Genomic DNA, 15,514 nt, shown 5'->3' with positions numbered 1-15,514 from the left:
GTCACCCTGGTTCACCTTTAGTCCTGGGTAATGGTGCTCGTTGGTGGAGTCACTTCAAACTGTAGCCAGATCTAGCTACTAGCTGTGGCTCCTAGCCACTAGCTGAGAAGCAGCGTGGCTCAGTGGAAAGAGCACGGGCTTTGTAGTCAGAGCTCATGGGTTCGAATCCCGCCTCTGCCACATGTCTGCTGTGTGACCTTGGGCAAGTCACTTAACTTCTCGGAGCCTCAGTTACCTCATCTGTAAAATGGGGATGATGACTGTGAGCCCCACGTGGGACAACCTGATCACCTTGTATCCCCCCAGCGCTTAAAACGGTGCTTTGCACATAGTAAGCGCTTAACAAATGCCATCACCATTACATTACAAGCAGGAAGTGGCCAATTTGATCTTTGGAGAGACCCTTTCAGCTCTCTTCAGTTCAACTCCCAGGACCCCCTAGTACTACTGTCCAGATGACCCGCGCATCACCTCCCTTCCTCAGTCCAGCCTCGCACCCCAACCGCATCTCGTGGGGATCACCCCAGGCTGAAAGGGCTCCTGGGGGTCCCCAGCCCCCTCTCCCCCATCCCCCAATCTCTCCAAGTGCTGTGGGCAGCCTTAGTGTTGTCCTGCCATATATAGTCCTGCTTGGGTCTATTTATAGCCCTTCCCCCAGGCCCCGAGTGGTAGCTGGGCCAGGGGCTGGCAGGGAGAGCCCGCTCCTCCCCCTAGATGTGCCATCTCCTCCTGGCCTGCCTCCCTGCCTCTTACCGCGGCTCTGCTCGGCCTCCCAGGAGGACTGCCCAAAGCAAATCCACCCTCCATTTCTTCCCTGCCTGCCTCCTCCACTCTGGTCTCCTTAGGGCAGAGCCCTGCCCCTTGCTACTCTCCTTCCCTCCTTTCCTACCCCTCTCCCCTCCTCCATGCTGGGCCAAGCCCTCAGTGGGGGTCATGTGGGGAGCGGGAATTGGCTGCCGAGAGGTGGCAGGCAGCTAAAGGCTGGGCTCTGTGGGTGATGCTCAAGGGGGCTGATGAGCAGTGTTGGGAAACAGAGAGCAGCCAGAGAAACGTTCTGGACAGTGAGGGTTGGAGGAAACCGTTCCTCTAGAGAACTTGGGGAAAATCAACTCAATTTCCACCCACAAAACACACAGACACACTCTCTCTCTCTCTCTCTCTCTCTCTCTCTCTCTCTCTCTCTCTCTCTCTCTCCCTCCCTCCCTCCCTCCCCACCCTCTCTCTCTCTTTCCCCCTCCCTCTTCCTCTCCCTGACCCAGAGCCAAAGGCCTTCCAAGAAGCCTGGACAGCTGTCTTTCTCCTTCCCCAGCTCCTCCTCCTCCCCTCCCCACACTTTCCTGAGCTCTCCATGGTTCTTGATCTGAGTGGGTGCTCTGCTGGGCTCCTATCCCCTTTGAGGATCCCCTCTCCTGTGGCAGGGAATGAAGAGGCCTGGCCCTCTCCTCTGTGCCCCCTCCTCTTTTCTCCTTTACTCTGTACCCTCTCTCCTCTCCTCTGCACCCTTTTCTGTTCCCCACACTCTCTCTCCTCCATGCCCTCTCCTCTCCCGTGCACCCTCTCCTCTCCTCTGTGCTCTCTTCTCTTCTGTGTGCTCTCTCCTTTCCTCTGTGCCCTCTCCTCCACGCCTTCTCTTCACTTTTGTGCCCTCTCTTCTGTGCCCTCACCTCTCCTCCACACCTTCTCCTCCCCATCTTCTGTGCTCTCTCCCCTCCTCTGCACTGTGCTGCCCTGCACATGCTGGGGACAGGAGGTGACCCCAAGCTGCAGTCCTGCCCTTCTTGGGGACTCCCTATGCCTTCCTCTCGCCTTTCTCATTCCTCAGCCCCCAACACATCTGGCCAGAACCATTGGCCAGGGCCCAAGGGAGGCTTGGGGTGAGGACACATGTCTTGGAATTTCAGTATGTGAGGGCCTGAATGAGGAGGGTGAGGGTACAGCAGCAAGTGTAGCACCCAGCAGGCTTCTGGGTGGATGGAGGGTAGGACCTGGTGTGTTAATTTGAGACTGGTGACGGCTTTAGGTCTAAGTGCATGTTTGTGTAGTTTGGGATGGGAGGTGGGAGGGGAAAAGCTTTTGGGTCTGGGAGTACATCGTGTGGTCGTGCATGCTATGGATTGTGGTATGCCTGTGCGTGTGAATGTATGTGCATGCATGTCCTTTTTTATGGTATTTGTTTAGCACTTACTATGTGCCAGGCATTGTTCTAAGAGCTGGGGTAGATACAAGCTAGATTGGACACAACCCAGTCCCACATGGGGCTCACAGTCTTAATCCCCATTTTACAGATGAGGTGGAAACTGGGACACAGTGAAGTGAAGTGACTTTCCCAAGGTCACACAGCAGACAAGTGGCCGAGCTGGGATTAGAACCCAGGTCCTTCTGACTTCCAGGGCCGTGCTCTATCCACTAGACCATGCTGCGTTCCCAAGGCAGCCCAATGTCCACACCCACCAGATGCTACTTGCCTCTGTGGGGCATCCCCTTGAGGTCCCTCCCTCCTTCTCGGCTATCCCTCAAGCCAGCACCAACTATCCAGGATCGGGAAAGCCATCGGCTCCCGGAGCCCCTTCCCTGGCCCGGCTCTGCCTGCCCGCCCAGGAGCCCGGAAGCCCGGGAGCCCTGGAGTGAGTGTCTGGAAGAGATGATGAGGGCGGTTTGAAGGACTCCTGCAAGCAGTCAATCTTGGCTCGGTGGCGGAGGAGGCGAGGCCAGGCGCGAGAAGGGAGGGAGGAGGGACACCGTGTCAGATTGAAGCCTAAACGAATCTGAGCTGGCACGTCAGACCAATCTGTATTTCCTCCTCTGCTCCGTTATTGGGTGACCTCCAGCTCCCTTTGAAGGCACTGCTTCTCTCCCCGCCCTCCTCCTCTCTCCGCTGACCAGCAAATCGGCTTCTGGGAGGGCACTGGAGTGTGAGCCAGCTCTCCCCCACCCCTACCACACCACCCCCGACATGCCCTCCTGCCCCTCCACCTCCATGGGCTATGCCTTGGCAGAATGGTCTCAGGTGGGGGTCGTAGGAAAGCCCTCTTGGGGGGGGGGGAGAGAGAGAGAGAGAGAGAAAGAAAGAGAGAGAGAGAGACAGAGAGAGAGAGAGAGAGAGAGGAAAGAAGAGAGAAAGAAAGAAAGAAAGAGAAAGAAAGAAAGAAAGAAAGAAAGAAAGAAAGAAAGGAGAGAAAGAAAGAAAGGAGAGAGGAAAGAGAGAGAAGGAAAGAAAGGAAAGAAAAGAGAAAGGAAGAAAAGGTAGGTAGAAGGAAGAAAAGGTAGGAAGAAGGAAAGAAAGGAAAGAAGAGAGAAAGGAAGAAAGAAAGAAAGAAAGAAAGAAAGAAAGAAAGAAAGAAAGAAAGAAAGAAAAAGAAAGAAAGAAGAGAAAGAAAGGAGAAAAAGAAGGAAAGAAAGGAAGGAAGGAAAGAAGAAACGAAGGAAGGAAGGAAGAAAAAAGAGAAAGAAAGAAAAAGAAAGACAAAAAGAAAGAAAAAGGAAGGGAAAGGAAAAGAAATAAGAGAGGATGAGCCTGAAGAGGTCTGGGTTAGGCTGGCCAATTCTCCAGTCCCTGACCTCAGAGCCTTCTCGCTTGTCCCCATCCACCCCCCCCACCCCTTCTGCCCTCTCCCATGGTCCTTCCTGCACCCTCTCTCCCACCTTGTCCCCCTCACTCCTCCTGCTCCCTTCCCCGTCCCCACTCCCCACCCCACCCCTCCCCGGGAGGGGAGGGAGAAGGCCGGGGCAGCAGATTGGTGTCAGCCTCCTTTCCAGTAAAATGACTTTTCCCTCATATTAGGCCAAGGCGAGAGCGCGGAGACATTTATGAAACTTTGTTTAATGTACTGAAAAGCCATCGGCCAGAACATTTAGGAAATTGATTTTCCTGGCATTGATGAACTCGTTTTATTTTACCCCAGTATTAATTACTTTTTTTTTAAACAAATTAATTTAAGAGTCGTAAAACCTAACAAGTGAGCCAAATGTCCGTAGATCATGTCTCCCCCGCACCCCCGGCCCCGTGGGGGGAACGGGGGGGCATGAACGGGGAGAGGGAGGGGAGGAGGAAGGGGAGAGGCCCTTGACCGGCCCACCCTCCCTCTCCTCTCCCCTTTGCGTGACCACTTCCTCCTCCTCTTCCTCCTCTCCCACCACAGGGGAGGCCTCCTCGCTGCGTGACTATGCAGCCACCACCATGAACGAGTTCCTGGGCATGTTTGGCTACGATGACCAGAATATGCGGGACGAGCTGGCCCGCAAGATCAGCTTTGAGAAGCTCCGCGCCAGCCCGGCCCCTGAGACGGCCCCGGCCCCGGCTCCCACGGCGGCTGAGGATGCCCTGGGCAAGCGGGCCCGTTTCTCCAAGTACGAGGAGTACATCCGCAAGCTGAAGGCCGGAGAACACCTGTCCTGGCCCGCCCACGCCGCCAAAGCCGAGGACGTGGCGGCCAGGCTGGGCGCCGGCAAGGAGGCGGGTGCCCTGGCCGGGCTGAGGCTGCCCACCCCCAGCACTGCCCACCTGGAGACCAAGGCCACCATCCTACCCCTGCCTTCCGCCGGCACCTCCCATATGCAGGGCTTCATGGCCCGGGCCTCTAAGTATGACTTCTTCATCCAGAAGCTGAAGACTGGCGAGAGCCTGCGGCCCCAGAATGGCAATACCTACAAGAAGCCGTCCAAATACGACTTGGAGAATGTCAAATACCTGCACCTGTTCAAGCCCGGAGAGGGCAGCCCGGACATGGGGGGTGCCATCGCCTTCAAGACAGGAAAAGTGGGGCGGCCCTCCAAGTACGACGTCCGCAACATCCAGAAGCTGGCCCCGGTGAAGGTGCCCCCAGCCCCCAGCCTGGCCCCCGCCCCTCTGGCCAGTGCCCCCGGTGCCCCGGGACCCGGGCCTGACCCACCTGTCTCCCTACCCTTCAATACCCCCGAGTATCTCAAGTCCACCTTCTCCAAGACGGACTCCATCACCACGGGGACGGTCTCCACCGTCAAGTAAGTCCCCCTGCGGCCCCCTACCCAAATGCTGAAGTACGGCGGGGCGGGGGTTGGGTGCAGCCTGCCTGGGGTCCCATAGCGGGACGAGTTGGGGATGGGAAGACTGGGGTTGTGGGGGAGCTTGCCAGAGTTGGGGGAGAGGGGAAACTGAGCCAGGCCTCTCTGGGGCACCTGGGCCTATTCTCGGAGCCTTCCAGAGCTGAACCGGGCCGGATGGAGGGGACTCTGGAGCACTGGGGTGTCTGAGCCCAGTTTTGCCCCCCAACCAAGGTGCCCGGCCCGTGCCTGCCCTCCCTGCAGGGTGCTCAGCAGCTGGGCCTGGAGTTGTCAGAGCCCAGGAGTCCGAGCTGAGGGTCAGGGGTCAGAGACTACTTCTAAAGCCAAGGTGCCAGCATCCTCCATAGGAGCTGGCTGAAATAGGACCCTTGGGTCCTCCCCTCCCTGCTTCATCCTCCACGATTGGGTTGAATCTGGAGCGCCTGGAAATTCCCTCTCCTGTCCAGTCTCTGGCCCAAGCTGCTGCTTCAGTGTAGGCCTCAGGAACCAGCTCTAACAGGACTCCCATTGACTGGGAGTGACTGCGTCCTGGAGGCCGATTGGCCGAGGGCAGTAGAGGTGGCAGTGAGACCTGCACACTGTGTGGGCCTGGTTCCACACTGTGGCAGGGCAGGGCTAGTGGGGAGCAGCAGGTTTGCTCCCTTGTCCCCCCGACCCCACAGTGTGAGACCTTACATGGGTGCCAGAACTGAGCATAAACAGAAAGTTCCTCCATTCTCCTACCAGGCCTGGGGCTCCAAAGACGGCCAGTTGGGATGCCTAGATTCTCTCCCTGCCACTGTGTCCATCCTACTCGCTACTTCTGTCTGCCTCTGTGTCTCTCTGTTTCTGTGTCTCTCTCTTTCTCTCCCCCCACCCCCCTGGATCAGCAGAGGCCTGAGCCCTTGTCTGCTGTTGCAGCCGACTGGTGCCCCCTCAGGGCCAGGGCTCTGAGCTTCTGAGGGAGGTATTGGATTGTCACAAGGGGTCTGATCCCAGCTTCAGGGGGCCTCTCTACACATTTCTTCCTTCCCCTGTGTAATAGCCAAGGTGGTTGCAGCCTCTGCCCAGAGCCTCGCTACTGGCTCCTCTCACATGGGGCTCTCCTACCCCTCCTGCCCCCAGCTCTCACTGGATCAGCACAGCTCTCCCTCCTTCCTCTCTTGCTCGCTCACCCGCTCAGCTCCTTCCCTCACAGTCCCTGGGACCTGTCACCTGGCCCAGCTCCCCACACGCTTCCTGTACACACCGGTCCAAGTGAGCTGGGGCAGAGAGAGAGCCTGCAGGGTCATCCGTCCAGGCTCTAGATCTCATCAGGGATTCTGTGTTGGGCTGGACGAGGCCTGGGCTTCTCCACCCCCCTGGGCCGGCCCTCGGCCCTGGACCTAGACTCCGTGCTCTTCCCACTGGGCCACCTTCCTGCCACTTGCCAGAGTCCCCACTTCCAGGGCCCTCAGGAACAAGGGTACCAGCCCCATACCTGCCAGAAGCTCTCTCCCGGGTCCTACCTGAGCAGGTGTCATTAGCCTGCCTAATGGCCTCGGCCACCCCCGTGTCCCACAAGCCCAGCCTGGAGGCTACCTCATCCCCACTGGCCTCTGGGCCCTGGTGAGCCTTCAGCACTCCCCTCCCCAACTAGAGAGCAAGGGGAGGACAGAGATGGGGGCAGGAGGGGCGGGCGACTCAGAGCCAGAATCCCCCCCCAACACCGAACCTCCAGGGCGGGGAGCCGGGCCGTCCCCTTGCCCGCTAACCCGCTATGCCCTGTGTGTCTCTCACCAGGAACGGATTGCCCACAGACAAACCAGCTGTCACCGAAGATGTAAATATTTACCAGAAATATATTGCCAGGTAGGCTGCTCGGGGAGGGAAGGGGGTGGTGGGGAGAGGGTGCGGTCAGGGGGTCTCTCCATCTGTCTATCTGGGCAAAATGCACCCACCGGTCATTTGCACTGAGGCCTTCATTTCCCTCTGCCATCCACCCTGACTCCCGCTTCGGGAGGGGAAACATTGAGGACCCCCCTGCCCAGGACAACCCCGATCCCTGGTGCCCTGCCCAGCTTCAGAAGCCCCTCACGCAGGAGAGTCAGAGAAGACAGAGAACAACCTGGGCCCTGAACCCCTGACCCCCAAGGCAAGCCCAGCTGGGAGACCCTCCATGTGGCCGCTGCCCCAGGTTGAGGATTAGGGAGGTGGGAAGAGGCTGTCTGCGTTATCCAAAGGTCTTAGCAGGCTCCTGGTACAAGCAGGAGCCTGGGGCTCAACTCAATCAACCAATGCAATCTATTAATAATAATAATAATTGTAGTATTTGCCAGGCTCTGTACTAAGCACTGGAGTGGATACAAGCAAATTGGGTTGGACCCAGTTCCTGTCCCATTTGGGGCGCACAGTCTCAATCCCCGTTTTACAGATGAGGTAACTGAGGCCTAGAGAAGTGAAGTGACTTGCCCAAGGTCACAGCAGACAAGTGACGAAGCTGGGATTAGAACCTCTGACCTCTTGAGTTCCAGAACCACGATCTATCCGCTATGCCATGCGGTAATGCTTACTGTGGGCAACACTCTGAACTGACCGCTCAGTAGAGGACAGTACGATAGAGCTGGCAGATATGATCCCCACCATCAAGGACCTTGCAGTCTAGTGGACTCCTCGTCCTGCAGCCAGCCCCGGGAGAAGCTCCAGATGGGAGATCCTGCCTGAGTTGAGATTCCCAAATCCCTCGGGAGCCGGAAGGCGGCACCCAGGCCTGGGCGGGGGCCCTCAGTGGTCAGGGTAGCTTCTGTATCGGCTCAACTCCTGAAAGATGGGGATCCCCCCCAGTCCCCAGGGGCCAGACTGGAGGTGGTGCACCGTAAGGGACTCCATCCACTCCCTGCCCCCTGAGAACACTGCCCGCAGCCAGCCCTGCCCAGCGGGCTCCGGGGAGGCTTGAGCAGGAGCCCACCGGCCCTCCCTCTGCTCTGGCCCCAGCCCTGCCAGCCACTTCCCTCTTACTTGCCCGCGGTTTGCAGAACTTAAAGCGGAGCCCGAGGGGAGTGGGGGAAGCAGGGGGCGGGTGTCTGCCACACAATTAGCTTAATGAATTCACCAAAGCCACTGCCAAGGAGCCACAGGGGAGTCACTCTCACTGGCCAGCCCCTGGGCCGATGGGGAGGGGGCGGGGGCAGCGGGAGAGGAGGGTTCCTGTGGTCTCTGTCTCCAACTGCCTGCCTCTCTCATCTCTGCCTGCCTCTCTTTGTCCTTCTCAGTGTCTCTTTCTATCTTTGACCTCTCCCGCTCACCTTCTCAGGTCCTCCTTAGGTCTCCTTCTTTCTTTTCTTCTTCTTGTCTCTTTAACACTCTGTCTTGAATGTGGGTATGTATGTGTGTGTCTCTGTATCTCCTCAGTTTTCATCTCACCCCTTCTGACTTGCTCTTTTATTATTATTATTATTATTATCATCATTATTATTAGTGCTCCAGCAGATGGTACTTTTGGCAGCTCCAGCTTAAATATTTATTTGCGTGTGGGTTTCCCCCATATAATTGGGGCTTTCTCTCTCCCTCTCTCCTCTTCTCACACATCATCGTTAGAGGGAAACAAGTCTGTAAACACTGGCTGGGCTCACACTCTTAGTGATGTGTATGTGTGTATGTTTTAATCGTCACATGTATTAATTTATCGCTCTGTATTTATTTATTTACTGTCTGTGGGTTCATTGGAATTCCTGGGTAGTCTCCCATCGGGACTGTGGTGTTGAGGCAGGGTCCCTTGGGGAGCGGGACCTGGGGGGAGCTCAGGATGAGGAGGCCTGGGTGGGCTGGGGTGGGTGGGGCTGTGGGCTTGTGAGCCGGGTGACTGAGCTCCCCACGGCAGGAAGCCAAACAGATGCTGTGCTTTAAAAATTCATAACTCTGGACTGTTTCAAGTGTCAGAAAAAGCTCGGGATGCATCTAACCCTTTCGATTCCTGTCAGTAAAAGCTTTGCAGGATGGCTCTGTCCCTGGCCCCTCAGTCCCTGGCCCTCAGCCCCTCCCTAACACACATGCAGCTCCCCACCAGGGCAACAGGGAGGAAGGGCCTGGGCTGGGGCCTATAAGTTTGAAGGACCCTTCCAGGGGGCAGCTGGCCCTCAGGAGATGATCTTGGACCCATTTCTTCCTGAGACTCCGCCACACCCCGGCTCACATTTTCTCCCAAGAAACTAGCTGCCCATTCTTCGATCCCTGACCTGCTCCCCAGTTTGCTCCACCCAACCCCTCTCTGTCTAAGTGGCAGAGGCTCCATTCCACACCCTCCGGACTCTCATTTTCCCCAGGAGACCTTCTTCTCAGGTTCTCAGGTTTCTCGCCATTTCATTCCACCCCCGGGTCCCCCCAGGACTCTCCATCCCCTACCCAGGCTTGCTCCACCCCAAGTCCTCAGCATCCCTGACAGGGCCTCCGTCAGCCCTGTTCAGCTCCAGCTCTACGTCCAACCATCCATCTCCGATTCATTTTCTCCTCAATGCTGCCTATCGTTCCCTCCTTCCCTTCCTTCCTTTCTTCCTTCCTCCCCTCCCTTCCCTCTCCCCTTTTCTTTCTCTTCCCTCTTCCCCTCGCCCCACTCCCCTTCTCTCCCTCCCTCACCACCATCTTTCGCACTCTCTCCCCCTACCTCCTCTTTAATAATAACAATAATGATGGCATCTATTAAGCGCTCACTGTGTGCAAAGCACTGTTCTAAGCGCTGGGGAGGTTACAAGGTGATCAGGTTGTCCCACGGGGGGCTCACAGTCTTAATCCCCATTTTACAGATGAGGTAACTGAGGCACAGAGAAGTGAAGTGACTTGCCCAGAGTCACGCAGCTGGCAAGTGGCGGAGCCGGGATTTGAACCCACGACCTCTGACTCCAAAGCATGTGCTCTTTCCACTGAGCCACGCTGCTTCTCTTTCTGGATTGCCATTGCCTTCTGCCCCCTTACTTTACTCCTCCCAATCCTCTGCCAGTCTGTCTGAGCAGAGCAGCCAACACAGCTTCCAGAACCTTTGGTTGTGGCAGGGCAGGGCAGGGAAGAGAAGCAGCGTGGCTCAATGGAAAAGAGCAAGGGCTTTGGAGTCAGAGGTCATGGGTTCAAATCCTGGCTCCACCAATTGTCAGCTGTGTGACTTTGGGCAAGTCACTTAACTTCTCTGTGCCTCAGTTCCCTCATCTGTAAAATGGGGATTAAGACTGTGAGCCCCCCATGGGGAAACCTGATCACCTTGTAACCTTCCCAGTGCTTAGAACAGTGCTTTGCACATAGTAAGCGCTTAACAAATATCAACATTATTATTATTATTATTAGGGGTGTGGTGGTGAGGGAGGGCAGAGGGAGGTGATAAGGAGTAGCACCAGATGAATGGTAGTGAAAGGTTAAGTTGCCCACCCTGACGCCCTAGCCACGCCTGGGGAGAAGTGTGTGGGCCATTGGCCCACTGAAGCAGGTTGGCAGCCTTAGTGGCTGAGGGCAGACTGGAGACCCTACCCCTCTCCATCCCCAGCTGATGGGGGTTGCTGGAGCCACCATGGAGGGCAGTTGGGAGGGCAGAAAAGAGGAGGAAGAAGGTGGCCCTGCCTGGGAAGAAAAGGAACTTGGGGGTCGGATCACCCGGTCTCACCTGGCTCTCCCCTTTGGCCCCCGGCAGGTTCTCTGGCAGTCAGCACTGTGGCCACATCCACTGCGCGTATCAGTACCGCGAGCATTACCACTGCCTCGACCCGGAATGCAACTATCAGGTGAGCGGGGAGGGGGATCCCTGGGGAGAGGCTTGGCCCTCCCTGAGGTTCCCAGGCCGAAATCTCCAGGAGCTGGGGAGAAACCTTCCCTGCCGGTCCTCTCAGAGCGGTTCACGTCCCCCGTCCGTGTTTCTGCACAGAGATTCACCAGTAAACAGGATGTGATCCGGCACTACAACATGCACAAGAAGCGGGACAACTCCCTGCAGCACGGCTTCATGCGCTTCAGCCCTCTGGATGACTGCAGCGTCTACTACCATGGCTGCCACCTCAATGGGAAGAGCACACACTATCACTGCATGCAGGTGATTGGGAACATCTGAGCCTTCATCCCTCCCCTGACCCTGCCCACCGCTCCCCGCCTCCTCCTCCTCTCCTCCCCAGCTAGGCCTCCCGGACTCGGAGTGGACAGGAAAACGGAGCCATCCTGGACGAGGCAGGCCAGGCGAGGGCCGGTCCCTCTCTGGCTTCCTCTGCCCCCCTGCCCGGCCCTTGTTTGTTAGACAGGCGGCCGCCAGCTTTGTCCAAAGCCACTGACCTGCCTCCTACTCCCCCCTCAGCAGAAGTTCTCCCAGCGGGAAGCTTGCCCTTTACCATGGGCCTGAAGCCCTTTGTAGCCCAAAGCCGGGCCCATCTAATATTAATGAGCCTCGATTTAAGCCACGGGGTGCCTCCTAGCCTCACCATGGAGCTGGAGGGGGCCAAGGAGGGCTGGCCCAAGATTTCATGCTTGGTCTCTCCTGCCTGGAGTTGCCAGACCCCAAAGTGGGAAAGGCCTTGCCTTTCCCCTGGCTAGAGTGTGGCCCACCCCAGCCTGATAGGACTTCAGATGCCTCCCAGCCGCTCCCTCACAGATCTTCCCAGCAACTCCCAGACGTGTCCAGGGGATTCCAGGACACAGCCCCGGGCAGGCTCCCCGGCTGAAGGGAGCTCTTGGAGAGGGGGGACGTAGGTAAGGGAGGAACTTGTCAGTTGGGTCTGGGGTGGTGCATTGAGCCCTGGACCCCAGGAGCTGGCTGGAGACCAGAGCCCCTTAGATGCTTCCACCGGTTCAGAAAAGGAGTGCCCACAATGAATGGGAGGGGTGCCCCGCTGGGAGACCTGTAAACCCAAGGGGCCCAGGTTGAGCCCACTCACCCTAACTGGGGCCACGGAGAGAGCTGTGGGCTAGCTCACCCCCACCTCCCCTGGGGCCTGTAGCCCGTCTGGCTCATCTGCATGCCAATAATAATAATAATAATAATGATGATGTTGGTATTTGTTAAGCACTTACTATGTGCCAAACACTGTTCTAAACGCTGGGGTACATACAGGGTAATCAGGTTGTCCCACATGGGAATCTCAGTCTTAATCCCCATATTATAGATGAGGGAACTGAGGTACAGAGAAGTTAAAATGGGGATTAAGACTGTGAGCCCCACATGAGACAATCTGATAATCTTATATCCCCAGCGCTTAGAGCAGTGCTTTGCACATAGTAAGTGCTTAATAAATGCCATCATTATTATTATTACTATTATTAAGTTAAGTGACTTCCCCGAGGTCATAGAGCAGACAAGTGGCAGAGGTGGGATTAGAACCCATGACCTCTGACTCCCAAGCCAGGGCTCTTTCCACTAAGCCTCTACAATAGGGGAGTCTTTGACCTGGATGGATTGGACTGCATGTAGGGTAGAAATCCACCAGATAAATTGCTCCGTCATTTGGATCACCTGGGCTTGGCAATCAGCCCTGGTTGGCTTCAGCAGAGAACCTGCCACTTCTGAGGCCATCCCACCGGACCCTGGAGAGTCCTTTACCTGGTCTGGAAAGCTCAGAAATCTCCTAGCCCTTCCCTGCACAGACCTGGGGGGCTTTCCAGAACCCCAAGGTCGGGTTCCCCCCAAACACCTACCCCGTCTACAGAACTCTTGACCCTCAGCCTGAGCGAGAAATGAACTTTGTTTCTCAGTAAAAGGAGCAGATCTATCTCAGGTGAGGAGGAGCCCGGTTCTGCTGAGGGAGATTTATTTTGTTAATAAGGTGCATCTAGCTTTATTTTTATTTATTCTGATGACCTGACACCTGTCCACCTGTTTTGTTTTGTTGTCTCTCTCCCCCTTCTAGACTGTGAGCCCATTGTCGGGTAGGGACCGTCTCTATATGTTGCCAACTTGTACTTCCCAAGCGCTTAGTACAGTGCTCTGCACACAGTAAGCGCTCAATAAATACGATTGAATGAATGAATGAATGAATAGGAGGTGGAAGCAGGGGAAGAAGGCAGAGCCCTGGGGGTGATGGCAGTTGGGGTGGGGTCTCCTTGCTCTCTGACTTCAGAGAGCTGGGGTAGAGCAGCAGGTGGGGGCCCAGCCGGGCTCCGTTGTTCCCGTCGGGATCTGACCCATCCCGGTCTCGGTGGGGTTGTTCCCATGTCCATACTTGGTGCGGATGAAATCCAGTTAGCTGTTTATACAGATGGACATTTTTCAGGCTTTAGCACCAAGAGCCACATTGCGCATGATTCCTGAGGAGGTTTTTGTTTAATTCTTTGTTTTAATGCTGGGCAGAGTCTGGGCTTTTTCAAGGTGTCAGGTTTGGGGAGAGCTCGTTTCGGTTGTGAAGAGCAGCAGATTCTTTGTCCTTTTTTTTTTTTTTTCTTCTTCCAGTTTCTGGGTATTTGTCAGGGGGGTTGGTATGGCCTGTTTGAATCAACCTGGGCCATGGGGAGAGGGGGGCTTTGCCCTCTCAAACTCTGAGATGGTGCAGGCCCTGTCCCTCCTCCACCACCCCCCCAGCCACGATGATGATTTCAGATTCCACTAGTTTTTTACTCAATATGGCAACGTTGCCCACTTTGCCCAAGCCCTGGGTGGTGGTGTGGTATGGTGTGGGGGGGAGGGCGGTAGCACTGGGGAACGGACCCATCTGCCAACACGATTTCCCGCCCTGCAGCATGAGGGGAAAAGGTGAACAGCTGGTCCTGGGTGGTCTCATGGGGCCAGTGAACACACAGGAGACCACGGACCTAACCTACTGTATTCTCCCTCTGCCATGTTCCTTCAAGGACCTAGGGTGGGCGGGGGTACCTTGGGGGGGAGTAGTGGTGAGGGTGGGGATGGTGGGGGGAGTGGCACTTTCAGGGGTGATGGCAGCGTTGCTGGGTAATATTCATTCCTTGAGCTCCCACAGTATGTCAGGTGCTGCTCATAACAGGCCCACAGCCCAGCCCTGCCCTCTGGAAGCTTCCTTTTTATAAATAACTGACCTCCCGGTGGGGTGGTTTGCCTGCCCCACACAGACACTCCCTCCACCAGCACGAATGTGCCACACAGGTAGGGAAAGACCAGTCTTTAAGGGTAGTTTGAGGTCTTTGTGGGTTCTGTTTGGTGGTGTGCTCCGGGTCCCTTGGGGCAGGGCATTTGCTGGGTAGAGTTTGGAGGAGAAGAGACTGTCACCAGAGAGCCCAGCACATGCTGAAAATGGGCAGCCAGCCCCATCCTGCCCAGCCCCACCTGTGGCTTTGGCCTCTGGCCCGAAACAAATTTCCGGGGACTGCTGCCGGGCCTGCGTGGTGATCCTGTGCCTGTGCAGGAGTGGCCGGTGGGCTGCTGGGAAAGAATTAAATTCCCAAAAGAACCCAAAGTGGGGCCCAGGGAACATAGTGGTGGTGGACCAAACCCAGACTTCAGGAGCCCTCGGTGGGCTCCGAGTCACCTCCAGAAGGCCAAGAACAGAGCATCTGTTCACCACAGACCCCACCCTCTCAGCCTGTCACCGGCTGAACTCCCCCTGCCACTCGTGCGATTCAGTAGGGCCTCTGGGTGGATGGAAGCTGAGGGAGGTGGCTCCACACACTTTCAACCTGGCTCTGGGCTCAGTCTGGGTCAGGGAGGAGGGAAGCTGGTGGGACGACTGATTTCCACCCCAAACTGACAGCTGCCCCTTCTCCCCCGGGGCAGGTGGGCTGCAACAAGGTCTACACCAGCACGTCTGACGTGATGACCCACGAGAACTTCCACAAGAAGAACACCCAGCTTATCAACGATGGCTTCCAGCGCTTCCGGGCCACTGAGGACTGTGGCACGGTGGACTGCCAGTTCTATGGGCAGAAAACCACCCACTTCCATTGCAGGTGAGAAGACAGGAAAGAGGCTGGCAGGGCCCTGGGCACCAGCAGGAAAGCGAAGAGACATCGAGTGATGGTATTTATTGAGCACTGGACTAAGTGCTGGGGAGAACAATACAATAGAGTTGGTAAACTATGTTCCCCGCTCATAGGGAGCGTCCAATCTAGGGCATCAGAAAGCAGCGTGGCTCAGTGGCAAGAGCCCGGGCTTTGGAGTCAGAGGTCATGGGTTCAAATCCCAGCTCCGCCAATTGTCAGCTGTGTGACTTTGGGCAAGTCACTTAACTTTTCTGTGCCTCAGTTACCTCATCTGTAAAATGGGGTTTAAGACTGTGAGCCCCCTGTGGGACAACCTGATCATCTGGTAACCTCCCCAGTGCTTAGAACAGTGTTTTGCACATAGTAAGTGCTTAATAAATGCCATCATTATTATTATAAAATATTGTTATATTATAATTATAATAATTGCGGTATTTGTTAGACACTTACTCTGTGTCAAGCACTGTTCTAAGCACTTGGAAAGATAGAGATAATCAGTTCAGACAGTCCCTGTCCCACACAGTGTTCATTATCTAAATAGGAAGGGGAACCAGAATTGAATCCCCATTTTACAGATGTGAAAACTGAGGTGCAGAGAAGTTAGGTGACT

At 56.0% G+C, this 15,514-nt stretch overlaps 1 protein-coding gene across 1 annotated transcript in view; it reads left to right on the top strand.

Annotated features, from left to right (window-relative positions):
- Positions 1 to 15,514, top strand: part of CASZ1 (castor zinc finger 1) — an 87,826-nt gene that overhangs the window by 46,846 nt on the left and 25,466 nt on the right. Inside the window, exons 4-8 of the mRNA XM_038746624.1 lie at positions 4,140 to 4,980; positions 6,802 to 6,870; positions 10,670 to 10,760; positions 10,901 to 11,065; positions 14,699 to 14,871. Of these exons, the coding sequence (XP_038602552.1) occupies positions 4,140 to 4,980; positions 6,802 to 6,870; positions 10,670 to 10,760; positions 10,901 to 11,065; positions 14,699 to 14,871 (1,339 nt within the window). The remainder of the gene's footprint in view (positions 1 to 4,139; positions 4,981 to 6,801; positions 6,871 to 10,669; positions 10,761 to 10,900; positions 11,066 to 14,698; positions 14,872 to 15,514) is intronic.

Source organism: Tachyglossus aculeatus, chromosome 5 (assembly GCF_015852505.1).
Source record: "Tachyglossus aculeatus isolate mTacAcu1 chromosome 5, mTacAcu1.pri, whole genome shotgun sequence".
Taxonomy (NCBI): Eukaryota; Metazoa; Chordata; class Mammalia; order Monotremata; family Tachyglossidae; genus Tachyglossus; species Tachyglossus aculeatus.
The sequence above is the reverse complement of the archived record's forward strand: the minus strand, read 5'-3'. Positions and strand labels throughout refer to the sequence as shown.